Consider the following 25,840-nt stretch of genomic DNA (forward strand, 5'->3'; position numbering starts at 1 on the left):
TTTCCCAAGTAGCAGGATGTAGGCTTACACCATCAGGCGTAGCTTGTTTGTTATCCTAATTAAAAGGCAGTAGTGTCATCTACTGAGATGCCACAGAAATGCATGAGCTCATCACCAGCCATGGTAGACTCATCTCGGCAGCCTAAGGGAGGTAAGCCTCTCTGTTATCGTAACAGCTATGGGCACCCGTCTCTCACCCGGTAAGAGGGCTGGCTGTTCAGTGAGAGCACTAAGCAAGGTTTGTGGGTGCTCCAGCCAGCTTGTCTGCCTTCCCATCTTGGCTTTCTTACTTCTGTGTTTTAGCTTCATTAAGCTACATCTTGTCTCTTGAGTTATCTGTTACAGGCTAAAGGGGTTACCCCTTGCAGTTACTGGAAGGCAAAGAATTAAATTAGATGTGCTATAATACCAAGACTTTGCCTTAAGTAGCAATTTCTCTGTATATTAGTTACAATTTTTCAGCCATATGGTAGGGGTGCACTTTTAGATGCCCAGTTTATCTATTCAGTCTGACATGTATTTACTGAGCATTTACTGTGTTTCTTATGCACTGCTCAAAATATAAGCGGTACATCAATGAAGAAAATGAAGAAAAACTCCTGCCCTTGTGTGACTTTTTCAAATAGAGGTGGACGGGAATTAACATCACTAAACTCTCTATACTTGAAAGTAGTCATAAATGCATAAATGCTGCACAATGAAAAACAGACACAGTTGCGAGATCTCTGCAGGGTCTGCAAGGATGAAACTTAATACATATACTAAGGTCTTTGCTAAAAAATATTTTTTTAAAGAAAACATGGTTCCCATTTGGTTTTCTATGTTTAGAAACCCAGTGCATTTCCCACATAATGCTCCACTAAATTCCACACCTTTTTCTAATGCCTCTGGGTTCTATCCTGATTTGACCACTTAGAGGACTATGTTGCTATCATCCTCCTCTCTGGTCTCTCCTTACTGTACGTAACCCATCCTTCCATTTGTGGATTATGTGCCTCAGCGTAAGAGAGGCTGAACAGATAACTGCACAACAGCCCTGGTGGCCGGTGAATGAACAAAGAAAACAGCACAAACACTGACTGCAATGGTATTGAGACTCAATGGGCAAATACGAAGTGACTCAACTTCTAGGTTAGGTTCATGGACAGAATGCAGAAAATGGCTTGGCTGGGTCAGCGGAAGGGATGGGGAGTCACTGACTAGCACAGTGTTTCAGTCTGAGAGGATGGCAAAGCTCTAAGGACGGTCAGAGTTACAAACAATGCAGGCTCTTCATGGCACCAAGCTGCTCAATTTCAACCACTAAAACCCATAATTTTTTATCTTATCTTTCACTATAATAGACAATGGTCAATGAGACCAAGGGCATCAAGTTCTTAATAGTTTGAAACATATTTGATTCAGTTATTAGTAAATGGTCACATATATGAACAACATATAATTAAATTTATAATGATTTCCACGTAGATTATCTTATGTGAAGAGGGAAGAAACAATTAATATTACATTTATTTGAATTGTCAAGTTAGTTTTAAAACCAAGTCAATTCTAATATGATTATCACCTCTAACTATCAGGAAAAAATAATTCTACTCCTACCTAAAGCTTAATTTAAGATGTACTTATATAATGTAAATACATATAACCTAGCTTAAAATTTTTATAAACAGTAAATGCCTTAATATTTATAGACTACCTTCAGAAACCGAACTGAACTCACAGAAGCATATATTATATCAAGGGACATGCCAATAATGCAAAAATCATTTTATTTTTGTCACTGACAACATGCCATTGTACCACTGGTTTCTTAAATATTCCTTATGAGCTCATTAAAAATATAGTTTACATTTTAAAATGTAACACGAAGTTCTCTATAAACAATAGACACACATGTTCTCTATAAACATAATCCTTTCTTAATATATTTTCCTACTTTGTTTCACACATAAATAACTTAATCTACAACATCATAAATAAAACTATCAACTCTTTGTCCTAGAAGTAAATACAAACTGGAGTTTGAGGAAGTACTTTCTGATTTTATAAATCATATGCAATATGTGCATCAGCAAGCATACAATTCTCACAAGTTCTGTCTCCCAACTTGGGAGAGCTGCCTACCATAGACATTTCAATTTACTTAGTAAAGATGTCATGCATTTAAAGTCAAAATAGCTATAAGCTCAGATTTTGTCTGCTGACATCATGTCTCGTTATGTTGCCTATATAGACCAAGGCAGACTGCGGTGCACAATTCCTCTGCCCTGTCTTCTGGTAGCAGGGAATAATGATCAATAGTTAAGATTAGTTTAAGGGAAGCCGAGAGGGTAGCTGCTACTTGGTTATTAAATCTTTTAAAAACCATTTCCATTTGTATGAACTATAAAAAAAGGTACAGAAAAATGAATGCTTGTATATCATTTAAATGTCAGAGAACTAAAATTAAAATTTAAGAAATAAAAAAATTCAGATTAAATCCATATTAAGCTTGTGAAAATATCCCACTGAGATTCTGTAACAGGAACAGAACCAATACCATCAAAAATTTCTTTGAATTTATTTTTAATTTAGTTTAAGCTTTAATGGTATAAATACACACAAAATTTTTCTGCAGTCATAATTACTAGTATACATTTCATTAGTTTTTACTAACACGTGGAAACCCTACCAATTTGTTAAAATACACCACCTATATACTGATTAAATAATAGCCACTCATGATTAAACAGTAAGCATTCCTATTATTTTTATGCAATAAAATTAAAAGGAAAATTTTTGCATGTTTGCTGTTTTTACTTTATACATTATTTTGTAGGCATTTGGGTATAAAATTTAGAAAGAAAAGCACTCTCAGCTACTCTCTTTAGATTTAAATGTTCAAAACTACAGATAATCCTAAGTCAAGCCCAGGCATTACTTTTAAAATCTAAGTTTCTAAAAGTTCTAAGTTTTAGTTAATACAAAAATTGATTTTTACACTTTTGGTTAGGGTTAGGTTAACTGCCAAAAAAACTACTTAAAATATTAATATTCTGTTGAGATGATTAGAAGACATGCTTTTGATCCTTTTTTAAAAAACAAGATGTGAAACACAAAAAAGCCAAGTTCATAAACGGCAGCTGAAATCCCATCAACTTCCAGCCCAATGGAACACATAGCCAGTTACTATGCATAAACAATTCAAAATTAAGGTTTATAATGGAAATGTCAACAAGTCATAACTGCTATTCATCACCTCTGATGTGTTTCACCAACTCCAACCAGGCACAGCAGCTGTGTACATCTGATAGATCCTGTTTAGAAAATTACAGCTAGCAGAGCTATAAATAAGGAATACATAAATAGGAGCACTGCAACACCAAGGAATTGGGGGCATAACAAAAGATGGCTGTGATGGAAACACGCCTGTTAGCTCTCCCTTAAGCCACCTCCCACTGACTTACACAGCCATGGCTTTACAATTCTTTTTAAAAGAAAACATTTTCTACACAGCAACCAGTAATATCATTGTACATCTTGACTACAATGCAATCTTCAAATTGTCTCGCAGAGCTTGACATATCTGTTCAGGATTTCTCCAGAAGTCAGCTTGTATTTTCGGCAGCCTAAGAACAAGAAAGCAAGACTTGTGATTTCAGAAGAGACACTATGGGTAAATCTGTCAGTTTTATACTATACTGAACAAACAGCTAGCTATTCCCCAAAATAAACTGAATTGTTTTTATTGGGAAAATATGGTGGTTTTTACTTTTGTTGTATTATAAAGACTATCTTTTGCCAGGCAGTGGTGGTGTACGTCTTTAATCCTAAGGGAGGCAGAGGCAGGTGGATTTCTGTGAGTTTGAGGCCAGCCTGGTCTACAGAGTGAGTTCCAGGACAGTTAGGACTGTTATACAGAAAAACATTGTCTTGGAAAACAAAACGAAACAACAAAAAAAATTGTCTCTTAAAATTCACTGCTAGATTACAAAGTTATTTCTATCATCTTAATAAAGAGAGCATGTAAAACTGTACTACTCATGACCTTGTTTCCAAGATCTTTATTAGTTTGTTTTATTGCAGTGCAAAGACAGAATTAAAAATGAGAAAGACTAATTAAGCTACACAGTAGGCAGTACACAAGCAACAGAAGAACAGTGAACATGTTTTTAATCTCCCTCTTCATTTATCTTTTGCTAAAGGTATTGTTTGTGATATTATTTACTTAAAAAGATAAAAACTGTTTTATTGTAATGAACTCAGAAAAAGACATCACACTTGCGCTTCCAGTTCCAAACTCCACACATCAATGACAGTTAGAATGTCCTTCATTTTATGTACACACACTCACCTGTCCCTTGCCAGCATTTTGTCCTCTCTCATTTTCCTTGGTCTCCTTCCTAAAGCATAAAGTGCCCCACACAGCTGTTACACAGGCACATATTATAAGCTAGGATCTGCGTATGAAGGAGGTTGCTCAGGTTTTCTTCTCTCTAATACTGGGTAACCTCCCCTTCCAGGTGTGTCTGATCATTCACCAAAACCCGATCTGATAGTACCTCTGGAATGACTGAAAGGCTAGCTGGAGCTACAGTTCAGCTTTGCTCCACGGGGGAGAAAACCCTGCTTCAAAAAACCGGGGACAAAATGAAACAGAGACTTATTTATACAATTTCTTAATGCCAATATGAAAATGATGAACTTTGTTTGCTTTTTGAGACATGGTATCTCTATGTAGTTCTGGCTGTCCTAGAACTATATAGACCATGCTGGCCCAGAAGTCAGAGATCCACCTGCCTGTACCTCAAATGCTGAGATTAAAGGCATGCGCCACCACCACACAGCCCTGAAAATGATAAATTTAATCTTAGAAAAATACATGATTTACTTCTATTTCTACTTATTAATTAAAATTTCCCCTTTAGTTATTTCAAGAAAATATGGTAAAATGTTGGGAAAATTATAAATAATGCAATAATATAAAAGGTATAACCTTTTCCCTCATAGGCAAAAGACTTTGTTTTCCTTGCTTTTTCTCTCCAAGACTTACCACACAAAAGTGTTAGAACAGAGTTTAAATATTTTTGCCAGGTGTGGTGGCACTCCAGAGGCAGAGGTAGGATGGATGATCTCTGTGAGTCTGATGCAGGCCACAGATACATAATGAAACTCTGTCTCCAAAAAAAAACCCAACAACAAAATCTGGCTTACATATTCTTTGTCAATCTTTGCAAATGAAAAGCCAGGTCAACTCCTTAACTCTCAACAGCTGGGCTACACTGCTACAGCTTCTGCTTCCCTGGCAGCATGTTGCATGCCACTGTATGCGGGGTGGGGGGTTGGGGGGAGTAATGCCAGTGCAGCCTGAGCCGATGTCTACTGTAGCACTAGGAAGTATTCACTTAACCACCATCTAGTCTTCCTTTTCATTCTGCTGTGAAAGCTATATTCTGAGTTTTTAAAAAGACAAAGAAGGTAAATGGATTGAAAGGAAGCTGGGCAAAACCCTGTGAAATGCATTCAATGTTAAGGGTACAGAGAAGTGCAAATAAAAAGAGAGGACCCATGCTTGCCCCTGATGAGAAACGGCTGAAACTAAGACTCAGTAATGAGCACTGATGGACGTGAAGCAAAGGAAACTCCTATGACACTGGTGAAATATAAATTAAGACAACCACTTTGGGAAAGCTTGGCACTGTAATCATCTATTAAGTTGGTAACACACACAGGCTACAGCCCAATCATTTTATGTCTAAGTACATATCTAAACCAAATGCACATATGTAAGCATGAGGAGACATGGGCTACAATGCTCAAAGTATCATTATTTACAACAGTCTTACATCGAAAACAACTCTGTATCTACTCATAGTAGAGAGGGCAAATTGTAGTATATTTGTAGAAGCAAACTTATTTGCAAGAAAAGAAACATAGCACAGTTACATTCATCATAAGCAAACATCAAAACATGCCACTAAATGAAAGAACCCACTTAGTAAAATTCCATTGAAATGAAGCTTAAAACTTTGACAAAGTTATAGTAGCTTTTAGACATCCCGTTCAGTTCAGTTAGTGAGACTGGTAAATGTCTACTACAGAACTCAGGAGACTAGAGGGGAAGGAAGATGGAGGAGAAGCAGGCCTGTGGCGGGAACAGGGCTCTCTAAGGTGCTGGCAGAGATAATCATATGGTATTTAATTCTGTGTGTGCGCGTCTGTGTATGGTCAACACGGGATGTCTTCCACAGACACTTTCCGCCTTAGCTTTAGAGAGCACTCTTTTGGTGGACCTGGAGTTTATGGCTTTGTCTACACTAACTGGCCAGCTGGCCCAGAGAACTTCCATCTCCACCTCCCCAGCTCTAGGAATAAAGACATGCATTCTTGAACCCAGCTGGGGATCAAATTCACCTGTGATGTGTGTGTGGTAAGGACTTCCCAGCCCTTTTAATATTTATAATTGATATTTACCCTGTAAGTATGTTTTGTTAGGTTTCACAATCAAAGAGTAATAAAAATAAAAACCCCTGAGTTGCTTTGAAAAACAACAATCTGAAAAACAAGCTGTTTTGCTGTTGGCCAATAACCGTCATCACTTGAAGCTTCAATATTCACGGTCAGTGGGATTCCTGACCAACATACATATAGCCTTCTCTCCTGTCTTCACATGTTTGTTTCTGTTTATGTGTATTCATATATCGAATAACGACCCCCAATTGCTGGATTAGAAGCCACCCTAACTCAGTATGAACTCATTGTAATCTGTGACAAACAAACCATTTTCAAATATGGTTATTTGTTGGTACTAGGGATTAGGACTTGGAGGTTTTTGTAGGAGGTACAATTCTACTCAACACAGAAAAATTCGGGCAGATTCCTAAGAAAAGATAACATGACCTGTCAGAATTTCTGTGATCTGAACTTAGCTTCTGGTCTTGACTTTCTCCTGATGACTAAGTTAGTTAACTGGTTCAGTTAGCATCTTTCCCATAGCCTCTTAGTCATTCCCAGCTGCGAGGCTGACCAACACTGCAACTACCCAGGTCCAGAACCATGGTTATGTGTTGGCTCACTCCAAAATCCACTCCATCTCTGATCTGCTGGAGCATGGGGATGGGAGTGGAGGAGTCCTGCGGACCCAGGGTTGCGGGATCTCCATGACCATGACACAGGGCAGAAACAGAATGCCCAGAAGTCCCAGTGAGAGCCCAGATCAATGGTTCTTTGCCATGAAGGCCTGCATGTAAGCCTGTATAGATAAAGGGTTTTCCGCATGACTCACTGTCACACTGCGGCTTCCATGACGAGATTTTCCCTTTCTTTTTTCTTCCTCTTAAATTTTGCTTTATTTTGGGGGGAGAAGGTTGCAGGGGCAGAGGGTGGAAGAGAGAGGACAGAGGATGGGCGGGATCAGATGCATGATATGAAAGACACAAGAATGAGTAAAAAGAAAGAAAACAAGCAAAAAAAAAAAACCCCTAATATGCAAATCTAACCTTTAGTGCTTCAGAACCCTTGCGAAGCTCCTTAATAACAGACGATAAAGCTTCTGGGTTGATTCCTTGTTCACAAAGTCGTACACAAATAGATAGCGTTTCCATATCTAAACCGGTATTCAAAATCCTTGAAATCTCAAGCAGAACTGAAAAAGATAGACATATTTTTAAAAAGCATTTAAGAACTAAAAAAAAAAAAAGCATAGATGCATAGAGCACTTCTTAATGGACTGAACGGGTTTTATTTAGGCATATATATATATGTGTATAAACACACACACACACATGCAGTAACAACTAGTAAAAAATTGAGACCGTAAATTTGAAGAACAGGGGAACATGGCAAGGTATAAAGGAAAGAAGAGAGACATTTTAATTTCAAAAGTTAAAAACAATGCAGAGTTAAAGGATTTGGGAAAAAGCACTTTGATATAATAGCTTTCATATGAAAATCAGTTTCCATTCACATACTTTTAAAAATATTTAATATTCTTTTGTCACACAATATATCCTGATTACGGTTCCCCTCCCTTCACTCCTTCCAGTTCCCCCCACTTCCCCTTCCATCTAGATCCCAGTCCCTTTCCATTCTCATTAGAAAACAAGGGGTAATATATACATATATATAAAATACAATATAATTAATATTATATAAACTAACACATCAGAGTTGAACAAAACAAACTGAAGAAAAAAGCCCAAGAAAAGGCATAAGAATCAGACACCCACTCAGGAGTACCATAGAAACACTACACTGGAAGCCATGGTCTGTACACAGGGACAAGGCGTAGGCCTGCGCAGGTCCTGTGCATGCTGCCTCAGTCTCTGAGCTCATATGACCTTGGAGCAAGTTGATTTAGAGGGCCTTGTTTTCTTGTATTTCTTCCATCCCCTCTGGCTCTGAACAATCTTTCTGCCTCTTCTTTAAAGGGGTTCCCTGAGCTTGGAAGAGAGGGATTTGGAGACATTGCATTTAGGTCTGAGTGTTCCAAGCTCTCTCTCTGAATAGTGAGTCTACTTAACCATTGTTGATTCCAAGGTTACTTTTGATAAATCCAGGAAGACCCTATTAAAGAATTCAGAAGTTTGAGAAGCTATTGGCAGATACAAAATTTATAAAATGTAAAATTGTGCGCGAGAGGTTCTGGTATAAATAAACTCCCCTCCATTCCCCCCACCCCCGCCGCTCCCTTTCTTTGTGCTCTTTTCCCAGGAGAAGAGGGTCCTCTGGGGATAGGCCCGTTAGACTTGCTAGCCTCCAGAACTATAAACATTAAATCCCCGTTCTTTAATTTATACAGACTCAGGTAATCTGTTCTAGGAAGGCTAGATTCACACTCTGTGTAAAATAAGAGAACAGTATACATCTAAAATGAATGAGAGGGGGACTTGACTGATTTTGAAAAGAAGTATTTAAGGCCGGGAGGTGGTGGTGCGTACCTTTAATCCCAACACTTGGGAGGCAGAGGCAGGCAGTTCAAGGCCAGCCTGGTTTACAAGAGCTAGTTCCAGGACAGGCTCCAAAGCTACAGAGAAACCCTGTCTCAAACCCCTGCCCTCCAGCCCCCCCCCTAAGAAAAAAGAAAAGAAGTATTTGAGAAAGACTTGTCTGAAGTAAACCTTTGACTTTGAGTGTGAGAAGTCCACAAGGCAGGAGGAAGTGAGGCAGCAGGAAGCACAGCTTGTGTGAGGGCTCTAGAGCAGAGGGGACTTTCTCAGCTCACTAATGTGCACAGCCAGTGTCAGGCGGGCTTAGGAAGGGGCAAAGGAGTAGACAGGAGACACGTGAATGCAGTAAGACCTACTAAGGAATTCAGAAGTTTCAGGCATTATTGCAGTTTATACTTGAGTTTAAATATGGGTTTAATTTTCGAATGGGCCATATATGATGTGGAATCAATCTACACTGCTGGAATTCTGGTAAAAGACTGGTAAATGGGCTAGACTGAAGAAAACAGTGACGCTGTCGAATACCAAATTAGTGGGGAACTGGAAGGCCTTTGTGGAGACTAGGAGGCAGGAGCGACACCAGAAAATCAGAGGGACCCCAGGCTTCCTTCTTGAATGAGCAATGGGATGGATGGCATTAGTGTCACGGACTAGTCTGATGGCTCTCAACACCTTTCTTGAGGAAGCTTTTGGAAGCTTACTACCGGATACATAAACTTGCTTCTACACTGAAGCCTTTGGAAAGAAAATGATCAGCAATATAACTACTAGCAGTAAAATTAAAGTTTGAGGAGCCACACTGAAAGGGAAGCAGAAGGTAGTTGAAATCAGGCTGTTTTAGGAGGACATGTTGGAAGTGAAAGCTGACCGTGTAACATGGACGTGAGAGGAGCACCTGATCCCTTGCTCTCACGCTCTGTCTGGGCTGGGGTACACTGGGCTCCTTTCGAAGGCTGCAAAGCTTACCTGTCCCCTCCCCCATGCATGATCTAGCTTTTACAAAGTCTACTCATTCAACAACTGTAATGAAAACTTTACGGGGCGGGTCCCACTACTCTGGCAAACCACCAACAACAAACGCTGAAGTCACTGTTAGGTAACACAGAGAGGAGGGAGGAGATGAAAAAGACAATAGATCTTGAAGAAGAACTGCTACTGAGGAAAGAAATGGGATCCAAAATGCATGAAAATTTCATGTTGACTTGCATCTACTGATTTAAAGGCAATGAAACGTCACACGTACTCTTCCTCCATCAGAAACAAAAACACCTCTGGTCCTCACTTTTACGTGTTCTTAATGTTCTCTAATTTTCATTTTATATCAAGTCCTCTCAAGAAAAGATGGTGATGATGCAACCAATGCCAGAGCTTAATTCTTAGAGCAAACAGTCCCACCAGAAGCTTCCTTTCAAAGAAAACTGGCTGGAAGGAAGGCCTTATCTTCAGATAGAATTCAGATAAAATACACAGTGATGCAAAGGGGTGTGCACCAGAGACCAGCATTCCAAGGACACACCAGAGGCAGAAAGAGAAAGATCAGGAATGTAAATGAGGTCACCCTAGACTACACAGCAAGACCCTCTCTCAGAACACCCCCCACCCCAAACTCCCAATGGCACCCATGGCAAGATGGTGATGTGTTTAGACAGATAAACTCCATGGCTACATAAATTCACCTTAAGAAGCAATAAGCCATGGAATGCAGGGGATGAAAAACTGGCTGGATAACAGACCTTTCAGAAAAGGAGCAATGTAGCAAACAGCAACTAGGTGGGAAAAGAGGATGTAAAGATTCTAGCAGTTTCATTCCTGGCATATGAAAGCAATGACCCGTGCAGGCCATTCCAAGAAGGAGAAGATGGCAGGCCTTTAGTGAAGGAAACCAAGGAAGTAGGGTTGACATCACCTTGTGTCTTCTTTTAAGAAAGGTGCCGAGAGGGTTAAGCCCTTGAAACCACCAAGGCCACTGCCTACACAGATTTGTTGCACCACAAGTACAGGGAAACGAAGGGAGATACGTACAAATAGAATGTCAGCTAATGCAAATGAGAAGGCAGATAACAAATAAACCTAATCATTTTTGACACTCACTTTACCTAGCCCACATCAGACCCCGCAGCTACAGCTTTATTTTACAAATAAGACGACTACGGTTTATGAAGCTGAGTGTTGGGTCCAACTCAGAGACACTTGGACACGTGCGTGCGGACACACCCACAGCTGCGGCCACCCGTGTCACCCGGTCCACGACAGGGCTGGGAGATGAGGACGGGGAGATATGCTCATTTGCTGGAAACACAGAGCTCCTTACTGAGATGCCCGGGCCCGGGGGCTGAGGGGTGACTGAAGGGTCCACGACTCCTTTCCTTCGCCCGGGGACGTCAGTCTCCAGCTTCTCCGGCGCCATGGGGCGGGTCGCCGGGACCCGGGCTGGGCGCGTAACGGGCCGCCGCGAGGTCAGAACGCCGCGCGCGCGCCAAACTACGCCACCGCGGAGGCCAGCGCTCCTGACACCGGGTCGCCAGCTTCGAGGTGGCGGCTGCGGGTCCCCTTTCCCCAGCCTCTAGTAGGACAGCGAGGGGGTTTCGACGCGAGGACCGCCGGGCCCCTCCACGACTCCTCCATCTGGGGCTCGGCGCCGGGAAGCGCGGGCAGGGTAAAGCGAGCGCGAAGCGTACTCACCGTCCATGGTCTCCCTCACCGCGTTCAGGTTGGCCGAGGCCGCCGCACCCGCGCCGCTGCCACTGGCCATGGAGGACAGAAAGCCCGGGCTGGCGGGAGAGGACCTGACCCGGAAATGGAGCTCCCGCCTCTCCCGCCCGCACTTCTACCGCGCGGCCGCGCTCACGCCGGCCAAGCCCCGCCCCCGCAGGGCCGGCCCCGCCCCCTCGCGCAAGGCGCCGACGCACGGCGGCGTTGATTTGAATTTGGAGCCTCGTTTCCCCCAGCGCGGAACTTCGAGCGAGGAGTTAGCGTTCGAATTCGCTCCAGCGCCTCGACGCCATTGGCTGGTTCGCGGACGGCGGCGAGATGCGATTGGCCTGTCGCCTCGCCCCGCCCCGTGCCCTGGTTGGCCGGAGACAGCGCGGAGGGGAGTTAAAGAGTCGGCGCCTGTGCTGGACTGTGCAGGGCATGCTTCAACTTCCTCGTCCCCCCGCGGGTGTAGGCACGTCCTCCGTGGAGGTTCAGGCCTGAACCCCTGTCTGGAGCTGGACACCTCTGGGTTCCTGGCTCCGGCCGTGCCTGCGCGCTCGCCCAGAGGTGAAGATAGAGCAGGGACAGGGGCACCTGGAAACTTGAATGGTCGCTGGAAGTGACGTCTCTGATCTTTCCCGAGGCAGCCGGCTCAACTTGGATCTGCCAGAAGTAAATTCCTTTTTTCTTTTTCTTTCTTTTTTTTTTTCCCCTGGCTGTAACCCTCTTGGGAAGGAATGCATTGTGGATTTGTGTGCTGGAGGAGTGGAGGTCTTCGGGGAAACTAGTTAAAGCCCCACCTGGACCCTGTCAATCACCCTGCTCTAGTGAGGACTAAAGTGCCAGGAGGTATAATTGCAGTTCTGTCTAGAATCGCCGGGGTGTCCGGAGATGTTCGTGCTCTTTAATCTTGAGATCATGAATAAAGAAAACGGCGAATAGAATTCGTTTGGTTGGAAAGGTCCTTGTGCTTTAGTGTAATTTACTTGCCTCTCACTGGGCCAGATCTCAGAGTTGACCGGAGTGTATTTAACTGCCCTGCTTGTTTGTGTTCCTGCCTCTGAAAAATGTTAGCACCAATGCCTTACCACTCCAGCTTCCCAAGTGAGTCCCAAGGGTTTTAGATCATCTGAGGTAACGTATAGAATGCTCTCTAGTAAACTCTATCTCCAAAACGATTAGGTATGGAGTGACCTCTTTGTGAAATGTTAGGTATATTTTGTAAGGATTAATACCTGTGATACTTACTAGCTTTAATATGTATACTTCTGTTTTCTTTTTTAGTTTGTTTCCTGGGCTATGGGAGATGTCAGCGAGTTAAAAATGCAAATAACACCGGAAACTCCAGGAAGGCTCCCTGTTTCAAATCCCTTTGAAAGTCCTAGTGATTATTCTGACCTCCATAAACAAACCCTTGCAAGTCCTTCTGTCTTTAAAGCCACAAAACTACCAGTAAGTTTTTCCTGGCTAATGTTTACAAGAGGTTTTAAATGGAAGTAATTGTAAATGATTTTAAATGTAAGTATCTTACAGAAGCTATGCCACCTAATTTTCTCATGGTTCTTTCAGAAAGCAGGATATGAATGCTCTCAGGCATCAGATACGGTAGACCAGTTAGGGTCTCTTGGTACAAACTCTCCCACACCAACACAGAAGCGACTCACTTTTAGTCAGGAACCAGACAGGCTTTGCAAGTCACCTGGTCCCAGCTGCACTACTCATGTCCCTCAGATCAAAAGAAGCAACCAGAGACAGTGCGGAGATACATATGGACGTGTTCTCATATGGAATTATGGGCACCGAAATTTGAATTTCATGTTACTTTTCTGGCACGAAATATTGAGACTTCTGTTTCCTTTTCCCCCAGCCATTTAAAAACTCTAAGCCCTATTAAAGCTTGCAGGTTGTCAGAAACGGGAGCCATCTCCTGTGCTATTGGAATAAATTCAACAAAATGAGCAATTTCAAAATAGTGAAATACATGCTATGATTAATTATTTATCAGAAGGCTGGTACAAAGTGACCTGTGCTCTTTAGGTTATTAGAGAAGGCCTCGTCACTTTAGCTGATTTTACTGTTACTTGTTACTGACAACGTTCTTTTGATTTGTTAACCAGACTTCCCTAGAAAAACTGCAAAACTAGGTGTGGTGGTTACTTCTGTGTCAGCTTGACACAAGCTCGAGTCTCAGAGACCCAGTTGAAAGGGGGTAGCCTCAGCTGAGAAAATGCCTCCATAGGACTAGGCACCAGGCATACCTGTTGGACATTTTTCACATTAGCACTTGATGTGGGAGGGCTCAGTCCATTGTGGGTGGTTCCATCCCTGGGCTGGTGGTTCCAGGTTCAGCAGACTGAGCAAACTGGTAAGCAGCAGCCCGCCTCTTGGTTTCTGCCCTGTTTGAGTTCCTGTCCTGACTTCCTTCGGTAGCGAATAGTGATGTGGAAGGGTCAGCCGAGTAAATGCTTTCCTCCCCAGCTTATTTTTGATCAAGGTGTCTCATCATGGCAGTAGTAACCCTAATAGACACCAGGTGACTGTTTCTGCACATTTTATACCAACGTGGAGCGTGAGTTGGTGTGCAGGAGCCATATACAGTTTCTAAGGTGTCATATCTGATTTGGCCTCCCAGTATCAATTGATTCGTGATAATAATTTTGCATCTTTTAGTAAATAATGGAGGCAAAGAAGATAGCTCAACTGGTGGCATGCTTGCCATGTGCCGTGCAAACACAAGGGCGTGCGCTGGATCCCTAGAGCTATGTACAAACGCTACTGGTGTTGGATGTTTACAGTCCTGCTGTAGGGGCAGTAGATACAGGCAGGTCCTTGAGGCCCACTGCTGAACCAGCCTAGATAAATACCCCAAGGTCAGCGACAGACCCTGTCTCGGGTAACAAGAGGGATAACGCCCCAGCTTGGCCTGCAGCCTCCTTGTGCGTGTGGGCATGTGCAGTCACACACACACTTGTACCCACATAAGCATGGGTGTGGATACACACACAGTGGTAAGGTGCAATCGTTTCAATGCAATTTCATGTTTTGTTTTTTGTTATTTTGGTTTTACTATCTGGTTTTATTATTTGGTTATAGCTATCTACATTTTTGAAGGTAACATTGGGTAGCATTTTGATGAACTATTTTAATTTGATTTCACATAGATGTTTACTTTCTTTCGTTAGACACCAGGGAAATTTAGGTGGTCTATTGACCAGCTGGCTATAATGAACCCTGTAGAAATAGACCCAGAGGAGATTCATCGTCAGGCCTCCTACTTAAGTCATTCTCGGTAAGTTTTCCTTTCTTGTGCTTAAGTATCATAACAGACGGTTAATTAAAGAGAAATAAGAACTTCTAAAAGCTGATTATATGTGTAAGTATGTCAAGAAAGAAGAGATTTAATGTGGCTATTTTCCCTCTCTAAGCGAGTTTAAAGTATTTTGTCTAGAAATATACCTTGACTTAAAATTCCAATCTATATAGGAACCCATTTCTTGTACTAGCACGTGCACACACGCACATGTACGTTTAACATTGTATGTTTCTCTATAGTTATGGTTTCTGATATATTTGGCTAGTGTCCCGAGAATACTAATCATGGCTGCCTATCTGGGGCAGTCTAGAATTCCCTAACAAGTTAAGACTCACTAATGCAATAATATTGATTGGCCACAGAGAGCCTTATAGGCATCACTGAGCTTTAACACAGATCATCAAGGAATCAAGCTGTGTCCATGATAGAGCGCACATCATGGTGTGGGTGTGGAGATCAGGGGGCAGCTTGTGAGAGTGGTCTGTTGTTCCACCTTGGAGACCAGAAGTTGATTTCAGGTCGTGAGGTATACCATGACAAGCGCTTTCCCCCACAGAGCCATCTTGTGGGCCTGTACACTGTCTCCTTTGACTCTTCCTGTCACCTGCCCAGTCTGCTCATCCCTTGTGTAGTCTGCAAACACTGGTTTGTCTGTGCTGTCCAGTGATCCTCAATAGTGACAGCATACACTTAGCTAGTGGGCCAGAGCTGAATTTTATTTTATTTTATTTTATTTTATTTTATTTTTTTTGTTTTTTTTCGAGACAGGGTTTCTCTGTAGCTTTGGTGCCTGTCCTGGAACTCCCTTGGTAGACCAGGCTGGCCTCGAACTCACAGAGATCCGCCTGCCTCTGCCTCCCGAGTGCTGGGATTACAGGCGTGTACCACCACCGCCTGGCCCAGAGCTGAATTTTAATTATCAGATTACTAGGCAGTATTACCAATAGTTTAAAGAACCTTTGTTTTATAGTCCTTTTTTTTTGTATTTTTTTATTACAAATAGATTTTTTTTCTCATATAATCTATCCTGACTATGTTTTCCCCCTCCTTCTGCTCCTCCCAGTTCCTCCCTACCCTGTGTCCCCTCTGGGTCCCCCTCCCCTTCCGTTCTCATTAGAAAACAGGCTTCTAACAGATGATAATAAAATATAATAAGGGGGGGCTGGAGAGATGGCTCCGCGGTTAAGAGCACTGACTGCTCTTCCTGAGGACCCGGGTTCAATTCCCAGCACCCACGTGGCAGCTGACAACTGTCTGAAGATCCAGTTCCAGGGGATCTGACACCTTCACACCAATGCACATAAAATAAATAAACCATAAAAAATTTAAAAAAAAAATTAAAATATAATAAGGTGAAGCAAAACCTAACACATGGGGGTTAGACCAAACAAACAGAAGGAAAAGAACACAGGAAAAGGCACAAGAATCAGAGGCCCGTTCTTTCACACACTCAGGAATCTCTGATGTGGGATGTCCTTCAGTATATATGTAGTTTTTATTGGTTGATGAATAAAGCTGTTTCTGCCAATGGCTAACAGACTAAAGCTGGGCTGGAAGTCCAAACAAAGAGCTAGAGAGGGAGAGTAGAGTGTCTGCAAAACACCGAGGAGATTGTGCACGAAAAGCATGTGTGTGGGGGCGGGGAGGAGGAAGGGTAGAGAGCCTAAAGATAGAGCCAGCCAGTCTAGGGTGGGTAAGTCCAGGTGCTTCTGGAGTTTGAGTGGCAGCTGGAGACTGTTCAGAGTCACTACAATAGGAAAATCCCAAAGTCGTGCAGAGGCTTGGGAAAAAAAAAAAATGAAAGAAAGTCTATCCAGACTGGGCAGGAGTCCTGAGTGCAGCTATAAGAACTCAGGTGGCTATAAAGTTACAGGCAAGTAGCTTTTCCATGAATTCCTGCCCCACATTGGACACCAACTGTGGCTGGAAGTCTTCTCTGTCCCGCTGATCCCCTCCCCCCATGGCCAATTTTTCTCTTTCCACCTGTTCCTGAAGCCACTTATGAAATAAACATTTTGAGTCTTATTATCAGTTCCAATTGTCTACCCAGTGTACTAGGCTTCTTACTGACTACCACTAACTATAAATTAACCCATTTCTATAGGTTATATTTTACCATGAAGCTCGTGACTTGTTACCTCACATCTTGCTTCTTGGGCGGCTACATGGTATCTCCTCAACTCTGCCTACTCTCTCTGTCTCTCTCTCTCTGTATCTTTGTTTGGACTTCCGCCTAGCTTTACTCTGCTAAACCATTGGTCAGAACAGCTTCCTCAACCAATTAAAACAACACATATACTGGAGGACATCCCACATCAAATACCTTAAAATGCTGAACTGGAAGCCATAATATAATCTCAAAGGACCTGGTGCAGACCCATGCAGGCCCTGTGCACGCTGCTTCAGTCTCTGCGGTTCATACAGCTTTGCTCATATTGATTTAGAGGGCCTTTCTTGTTCTCTTGGTGTCCTTACACACTGTCTCCTCTCCTGCAGGAGCCCTAACAGGAGGGATTTGATGGCGACATGCCATTTAGGTCAGAGTGCTCCAAGGTCTCTCGTTCTCTACATAAAGTCTGGCTGTGGGCTCTGTATTTTCTCTACTTCAGAAGGAAACTTCTCTGATGATGGCTGAGCAAGACTTATAGTCTGATTTGTTTAATACATGAAAATCAAATACATGGCTTATACAGTATTTAATTTTCTGTCTTAAGATAGCTGTATTGTTAGTCCAAAGCAGTGGAATCTTTTCCCCTTTGACTTTAGGACTCATGCATAGAAATACACACGTTGAGATCTTCATGCAAATATTGCTACTCCCTTTCTCTCTGCTTGGTATTCTAATGACAATTTACTCATAATTAGTTCTCACCTAAATTCCTAAACAGCTGGAAGGGGATAGGCTGAAGACAAAGCATACAGGATTTTAATTTTAATTCTGTAGAGAAGATTAAAAAAATCAAATGAACTCATGAGTAACTCCCCCCCCCATACAAATTGCCTATTTCTTCAATATAATGAACATAATGACACCATCAGTCAAAAAATACATCCCAGGCTCTACGAGGCACTGTATATTATTCTTGCCCCTAAGAGCTAACTGAACAATCAGAGCACAGTGCAATATGATTCACAAAAATAAGGTGTGTGTTATCGGGGTTTAGAAAGAATTTTGGTGCATTTTAGTAGATAGATTTTTTTATATATATATAAGGAAAAAGTGGGAATATATTCTACTGTTATCCTACTGATGTAATTCTATAAGACTTCTACCAGAGAAAGTGAAACCACTCTGAGCAGAGTGTGTTGATTCGTTGTTAGGAAAAGCACTGGCCTCTGATACTGCTCAACTAACCAGAGCCATGTCAGCCTTCCTTCTTTGTTATCTGGATCACACAGAGGGGTATTAGAATAAACGACTAACGCATCAGTATTCAGAGCTCTCGCCCCCTGTGTGCACCCTTGGTGTGCAGCAGTGTGCTGGCCAGGGTACTCTGCCCTCTCTGTCTCTGTCACCTTAGGGTTTTCAATTCCAGCAATCAGCCTCAGATTTCAGGCTCAAGCTCCTCTGATGAACTAGCAGGAGGGTTTGGAATGGGATGAGGCTAGATTGGAACTCACTGTGAACTAAAATTAGTGCATGCACAGTCATTCTAATATGGTTATGCTATGGCCATGTTAGTGAAGGGACTGAGGTGTTAGACTCAAAATGCCTATCATCCAAGCCAGGACTTGGGGGTGAACATTATAGTCTATTTTCTCATAATTCCCTTATTTAAAATTCATTTAAATTAAATTTCCGAAATGCATACAAGCTTCCCTTTTTTTCTTTCCTTCAATGCAGGAACATATATATACGTGCATGAACAGTGACTGAGGAAAATAATTTGAAATTGTGTTTTTAAATTTATTTACCAATTTTTGGATGGATTGCAATAACTCTGTCTTGGAACAAAGTAAAGAAGTGGTCTGACAAGGCTAATTGCCATGTCCTTGGCAACTGTTGCCTTGTGCCTGGGACCCGACATTTTGTATTCAATTTTATAACAGAGAGATTTGTGTTGTAATTCTGTATTGTATAGAAAAAAATCATATATTTGGACAAAATTTTATATTGTTACTATATTTCAGAATTAATATTTTTACTTCTCTATTGAGAACAGTAGGTTGTTAATTTCCCTTCAAAATAAAAGTTATCCTAAAATAACTACTATAATGATATTGCTATAATTGAAAAAAGAAAATTTGGACATTTGTTAGTTTTCTACCAGATGCAATACTTCATTTCTATTGCTTAAAATACTATTTAAGTTATAGTGTTGGTGGTAACTTGATATATCAACACAAGCCTTGGAAAAGCAAGTTTTGTTCCATTTAACTTTAGGTTAGAGGAAAGAGATACCAACGGCGGATGGCGACTTTTCAGAATCCTGCCATTAACTAATTGGTATAAGATGCCAGTTTTCTTGGAAATGAATCTAACATTTGTCAGCTTTCAATGGAGAGAAATTATTTCTTTGAGAGGTTATTATTTTTGATGTTCCATAAGCTGAAGTAATGGCCTAGTTATTTTTCTCCTTTATCTCTGTATAGAACAGATAAAGATGTGGAAGACAAAAGACAAAAAGCCATCGAAGAGGTAACTTCACACTGTTACAGTCATTAAGCCAACCAACAGTGCGTTTTGCATGTGTGCCCTCCCCTTTAGGAAGACTGCTGAACTCCTCCACTCTCACAGCTCCCCTCTGGTCCTTAGCACTCTTCGTGCCCCTTCTGGTCCTCTGTGCGCCCCTCCCTTCTATTTATCCACCATTGTGAGCCGTTTACAAGACCCATAGTTTTCACCTGTCTCAGTTGCTCCCTTGCTCTCAAACACACTGGTTTGGTTCTTCCCTGCCTAGACTAATACGGTTTGGTGTAGCACGAATTCTATTTGTTCTTACTAATAAACAGAGTCAGATACTAGGGGATGAATGCTGAGAGATCAGAGAAGCAAAGCAGCCAGTTACTAGAGAGTTCTTTCCTCTACCACTGCTCAGACTGAAGGGGCAGTCCTGTCTCTACCAATCCTCAGACTGAATCTCTCTACGAACCCTCAGACTGCATCCCGCTGTATGGATCCTCAGACTACATCTGAGCTCCTGTCTCCTCCCACCTTATATTCCTCTCTCGCCCAGTCAGATCACTCCTGACTCCACCTTCCTAGAGCTGGGATCAAAGGCGTGGGATTCCCAGCACAAGCGTGAGCTCTGTTTTCCCTTTGAGACAGATTTAGTCTGCCTGTCTCCAGAGTGCTAGGATTATAGGTGTGTGCCACCATTGCCTGACCTACGGGTCTAACTACAAGAGGCTTAACTCGGCACTCTGATCTTCAGGCAAGATTTTTTTTGTTAGATTACAAACAAATTTGTTAGATTCCAACAGTATTGTTCCCTGTCCATCATCTCCTTCTCCGCCCAGCACAGCTTGTTTTCCTTGTGCATTCAGAATACTGAGTAGCACAAACTCCTGACTCAGGTTGGAGTTGAGGTAAAGGAAGCTGACTGTTGTCCTCTACGTTCAGAGTGACTTTGTCTTTTGCAGTTAGTACTTAAGGATTTTTAAGATTTAGAATATAGTTCATAAAATGACTTACTGCTAAGTACAAAGGTAAGGTTTTTCTTCACTCTTTTCTTCTTTTTTTAGTAAAATCAGTAAAGCCAGAGAGGCTTTGTGTCATAATGACAGTTTCTGAGCTGTCCCTCTTCTTTCTGGTCTCCACTACACGTTACTTTTCCTTAGCTATACTTGGCTCTTCTGTACCCCAAAGGATTCACATCACTGGTTTGTTCTGGAGCCTGGTTACTGGCCCCTCCTTGGTTTTGCTAACATAGGCATTGTCTGTCCCTTGTACTTAAGATTACATACAACCTTATTTAGAAAATATGGTGTTCTAATCCTGACAAACCTTGTTTCCCTCTTCATCTCCAGCTGATTCCCACTGGTACACTATCGCTTAATCCTTCCCCAGCTGAATAGCTCAGGTCCTTTCTAACTTTCCAACATTTTGGAAAATACTGTCTCTGTTTAGAATCCTTTAAGCTGTTTCAAGGAAAGCTCAGCAGCATTCATAGGGAATAAAATCAGAGTGAAGGTCAGGATTAGTATTTATATCCAAAATATATTTTATATACACATGTCAAAGCCAGACCTATCAGATGTAAAGAGAACACAAAAGCTGTCATTCTCAACCAGTCTGAAAGGAACTGCTGCAGCCTTTCCTGTGCAGCTGGGATTAATTTTATATACACAATGGCATCTTTTAAACATGTTAGACACGTAGGTTTATCCTCATTTGGTTTTGCATCTTGTTTATTATTTTTTCTTGATCTTTCTTAGTTTTTTTTTTAAATAATCACCTGTACAGATGTTTGTATTTTAGTCAGAATGCATAAACACCATAGTGTTGCAGTTGTTATGTGTTTTATGTTCTTCTGGTGGATGGTAAGCCAGAGCTTTGTGGATTTTCAGTCTGAGTGGATTTTGCCACATTGCCTTCCTAAGAGGCAGAACCTTTTATGCTCCTTGTTTATCATGGTGCTGCTTGTTTTTTTTTCCTCTCTGCACTACTGATTATTACCAAACTTTCAAATGTCTGTTCTACTTATTATTTTAAATGCCATCAAATTTGGGTTCTAGTTAATGTTGAGTGCTACTCTTTAGCTGTGTGTGATAAGTTTATGGGTCCACTGCATTAGAAGCAAAAGACATAGCCACAGACAGATAGAAGATGGATAGACATATAATGGATGGATAGATAGATACAGTTGGGTTTTGTTCATTTGAGTAGAACGGGATAGTGATGAAGGTGCATGTGTAACAGCTGTCTCTCTTTGTAGACCTACTATGGTTTCTGTGATTGCTGCTACCCATAATGTAAATACTCCAACTTCCAGCTACCACTACGATATCTCTGAAGGGGAAACGTGTAGTTACACACCCCGGGGAGACAGATTTCACCTCATATGTACACAAAGTGTAATTAACTCCAAGAACATAGATATTGACAAATGCAAAATAATTTATAAGTACTACTTTTTGAGTGATTCAATACAGTGTTTTTAATTGTAAATTTATATAATTTTATTTTTCGTTATGGTTTTAACAGAGGTTATCCAAATTCCTGAAAACTGCTAATCTCGAGAGTCAGTAAGGGCTAAGTCCATCCCACCGTTTACTCTTGTGTGTATTGTGTTTATCTCCATGTGTTCCTTTCCTCCCCAACTTACACTGGTCGCCAATCCCAAGACAAATTGGCAGAGAAGTGAAAAGCAACTGACGTATGAATAATACTCTTAGCTTTATTTATAAGTTTTAAATTTAAATGGTTGATTTAAAATATTAAGAGGTCTCTATATATTTCTTCACCTTTAACTTTGCTTTGATCAGTTATGTTGAATATGAACATTTTAAAATAAATGTAAGTTAGTATATGTGACATACATGGTGGTTATAATGAAATAATATGGAAATAATGACAGTACTCTTTCCCATTTGTGGGGCATTTACGCCTAATTGTACAATTTGAATTTTTCTAGTTTTTCACTAAAGATGTCATTGTCCCCTCTCCCTGGACTGAGCATGATGGGAAACAGCCTGTAGAGCTTCACCCCAGCAAATGTGAGTACTCAGCATGCAATACCCAGGGTCTGTAAGCAAATGTGAGTATTCTGCACGCGTTCGCAAAAGCAGGGCCGGCAGGGCGGCACAGCGGAGCCTCCATGTGCTGGCGCTGGTCAGGAGCCTGCTGCATGTTCAGTTTCTACATGGCACAATTAGCTCCCTCTCCAGTAAGGAGCAAACCTTAGTTGAAATATGTTTGGGTTTTCCATTTTTTTACTTAAATTTATTTTTTAAAACAATCTTTTCTCATTTTACATACTCCCAGTTCCCATCCCCGCCTTGCTCCCTGCACCTTCTTTCCACCCCACCCCATCCACTCCTCAAGAGAACGGAAGGCGCCCCATGGGGAAATCAACAAAATTTAGCGCATCACTTTGGGGCAGGTCCAATGCCCTCCCCACTGTTTCTAGGCTGAGCAAGGTCTCCCTCCAAAGAGAATGGGCTCTAAAAAACCGGTACAAGCACTAGGGATAAATACTGTACCCAGTGCCATAAGTATAAAAATATGATTTTCTATTGAAAATGTTTCACAGGCCTTAATAGCAACGGTGACTCTCCTGTTGGGCAGAAGCTGACGCTTCCCTCCGAGAAGTGCAATGGTGGGTATGAACAGGGTCTGGAAAGATGTGGTGCATAGCAAACTACTTCAACTCAAGCATAATTCATACAGTAGTGCGGTCCTTTTCAATTCAGACATTGTGTGCTTTGTGGATAAGCTGTATGCCAAGAGAACTGACTTTTAGAAAGTGGTATTTTAGAAAGAGCAGTTGTGTGCTGCTTTCCACTTTGAAGTTGTGATTTGTGACTTGATCTCTGGTTCGGGGAAAGGTTTAAAGAAAACCCAAAGTTCTGTTAATCTGAGGAATCCCCTAGTGTCTGCGGCTACCCTGTTCACTTCCAGTACAAGTCTCAGGGGCAGCTAGCTCCCACCATTAGTGCGTTCCAATCACGAAGCTGGCATGGGATATAATAGAGTGCCCCTGAAGAATGATTGCTTATCCTGGAACATGCTGGGAGGTGGTGGTTGGCAGGCACGTGCTGAACTGATGTCACCTGCCTTCACTGGTGTGTGCGTACTTAACAACTGTTTGCTTATTCCCAGCTGCCTGCCAGACTCTGCTGTCTCTTCCTGTGGATTTCAATCTGGAAGCCATATTGGGTAAATGCTGTGTGACTTGACCCTTTAAGAACACAAATGAAGCTTCTCGTTTGGTCGGCTGTTTGTAAATGGTCGTGCAGCAGTTGCCGTCCTTTAAACGGGAAGCTGCCCTGCATTTTCCTGTTTCTTGAACGTGGCCTGAGTTTAGTGTTTTTATCACTGTGAACTTTACTGTGGGCATGAAAGATAAACACCTTACTGGTGCAGGTCTACTACTAATGATAAGGTGTGGTGGCAGTCAGCAGACTGAGACAGGATGACCACAAGTTCCAGTCCAGTCTGGGTTCGTAGTGAGACCCTGACTCACAACATCAGTAACAGCAAATAAACAAACACTCCAAAAATAAAGAACATTTTAAACGTTACCCATACTTGTATTGAAACAAAATTCAAACATGTTTCATGACTTTTTGTTTTGTTTCTGTTTCTGTTTTTCGAGACAGGGTTTCTCTGTAGCTTTGGAGCCTGTCCTGGAACTAGCTCTTGTAGACCAGGCTGGCCTCGAACTCACAGAGATCCACCTGCCTCTGCCTCCCGAGTGCTGGGAATAAGGGTGTGTACCATCACTGCTCGGCTGTTTCATGACTTTTTGGAAAATCAGTGTTATAAGTGTAGTTCCTTCTTACAGTGATCAACTTTCTCTGTGTTTTTATTAAACGCAGGAGACTATTTTAGAGCCGATGACGCTGCGGACCAATCTCCTGGGAACCTCAGTTCCTCGTCTCTCAGAAGAAAGCTCTTTTTGGATGTGAATGGGAGCATCTCTGACTCCCTACCTTCAGCTTCTCCCAGAAGTCCTCCTAGCACTGCTCGAGAATCTCTTGAGGTATTTTATCCGATTGATTTGTCTCCGTGTAGCCTAGGAGCCCTGTGTCGATGGCATGTACCATAAGAAGTGTGCTAGCAAGTGGCTGGTTAGTGTGTTGTAGATGTGCTTGGATGCAGATACTCAGATCACATCCAGGAAGATCACCCAGTTTTTCGCGGTTTGTAGGTATGATTTTAGTCAGTCTTCAGTTTTGTTTTTTTAAGGTAGACAGGGTGAGCGAATTGATCCTTGTCTCAAGGAATCACAGTCCGGCTTACTTACTGAATTGCCCAAAGATTAGCAGTGTGACTGAGTTAGCATTGATGGCGTAAATAAATTAGTTTATAGGTATTTTCACAGACAGCTACTTGGTATGAAATATAATGAATGATTTGTTTGAGCCAATTCATTATGCTTCGATATTTTATTTCAAGATTTTTCTAGCGGTCTTGGTCGTCTTTGTTCCAAGGTGCCTTTCATGGGTGGGTTCTCGGGAATCCCTGGTTTGTAAATATGTGTGGAAAAGACAAAGAATGCGCAAGATAACTGTGACACAGAGAAATTACATGTATTTACTAACTAATGACGATTTTGATTTTCTAATTTAAGTTTTTTTTTTTTTTTCCTTAAATCACAGGGACAGTTTTCTTCTAGCCCCATTGAGAACAGTACAAGAAAATACAGTTTGGGGAGCATAGCTAGCCCACCAACTCTTTCTTTACCCACTTTCTCACCAATTGCACTTGAAGCAGGAAAGACGCCACTCTCAGGTACGTCTCAGAATAATATATACAGTTAAAATTGTACTATCTACATTTATTCATAAAGGGGCTCTTTTAGCAGTTAGGAATGAATATTTCGGTATTAGTTTGTAGACACTTTCTTTTTTAGAAAAACAAAAGTAGCAGTGTAAGTCAAATGTGTAGCTTATGCTATAAATTCCAATACTTGGGCGACAGAGGCAGAAGGATCATAAGTTCAGGGGCACGATGGGAATATGTAAATTTATAACTATTTATAACTAGCTTGAGCTACCTCGTAAGACTGTGGTAGTTTGAACAAAATAGCCCCCATAGGCTCATATATTTGAATGCTTAATCACCCGAAAGTGGAATTCTTTGAAAGGATTAAAAGGGTTAGGAGTTGTGATCTTGATGGAGGTTTGCAAAGCCTTTGCCAGGCCCAGTTTCTCTTTCTTCCTGGGCCTGCCAATTATAATGTCAGGATGTTGTAGACCAACGCTTCAGCATCATGCATGCCACAGTGCTGATAACACC

At 41.8% G+C, this 25,840-nt stretch overlaps 2 protein-coding genes across 2 annotated transcripts in view; one reads left to right on the plus strand and one right to left on the minus strand.

Moving 5' to 3' along the window:
* Nucleotides 1–1,758: 1,758 nt before the first annotated feature.
* On the minus strand, nucleotides 1,759–11,765 carry Mzt1 (mitotic spindle organizing protein 1). Its single transcript, XM_005365353.2, has 3 exons — nucleotides 11,610–11,765; nucleotides 7,479–7,624; nucleotides 1,759–3,608 (listed from the first exon to the last, which is right to left on the minus strand). The coding sequence occupies exons 1-3, from the start codon at nucleotides 11,677–11,679 to the stop codon at nucleotides 3,588–3,590; spliced, it is 237 nt and encodes a 78-aa protein (XP_005365410.1). The 5' UTR covers nucleotides 11,680–11,765; the 3' UTR covers nucleotides 1,759–3,587.
* Nucleotides 11,766–12,031: 266 nt separating this feature from the next.
* Nucleotides 12,032–25,840, plus strand: part of Bora (bora, aurora kinase A activator) — a 21,402-nt gene continuing 7,593 nt past the window's right edge. The window contains exons 1-9 of the mRNA XM_026788369.1: nucleotides 12,032–12,293; nucleotides 12,906–13,073; nucleotides 14,804–14,910; nucleotides 19,528–19,573; nucleotides 22,512–22,593; nucleotides 23,130–23,195; nucleotides 23,699–23,755; nucleotides 24,418–24,581; nucleotides 25,201–25,333. Of these exons, the coding sequence (XP_026644170.1) occupies nucleotides 12,228–12,293; nucleotides 12,906–13,073; nucleotides 14,804–14,910; nucleotides 19,528–19,573; nucleotides 22,512–22,593; nucleotides 23,130–23,195; nucleotides 23,699–23,755; nucleotides 24,418–24,581; nucleotides 25,201–25,333 (889 nt within the window). The 5' untranslated portion in view covers nucleotides 12,032–12,227. The remainder of the gene's footprint in view (nucleotides 12,294–12,905; nucleotides 13,074–14,803; nucleotides 14,911–19,527; nucleotides 19,574–22,511; nucleotides 22,594–23,129; nucleotides 23,196–23,698; nucleotides 23,756–24,417; nucleotides 24,582–25,200; nucleotides 25,334–25,840) is intronic.

The sequence above is a fragment of the Microtus ochrogaster genome, unplaced genomic scaffold (assembly GCF_000317375.1).
Source record: "Microtus ochrogaster isolate Prairie Vole_2 unplaced genomic scaffold, MicOch1.0 UNK2, whole genome shotgun sequence".
NCBI lineage: Eukaryota > Metazoa > Chordata > Mammalia > Rodentia > Cricetidae > Microtus > Microtus ochrogaster.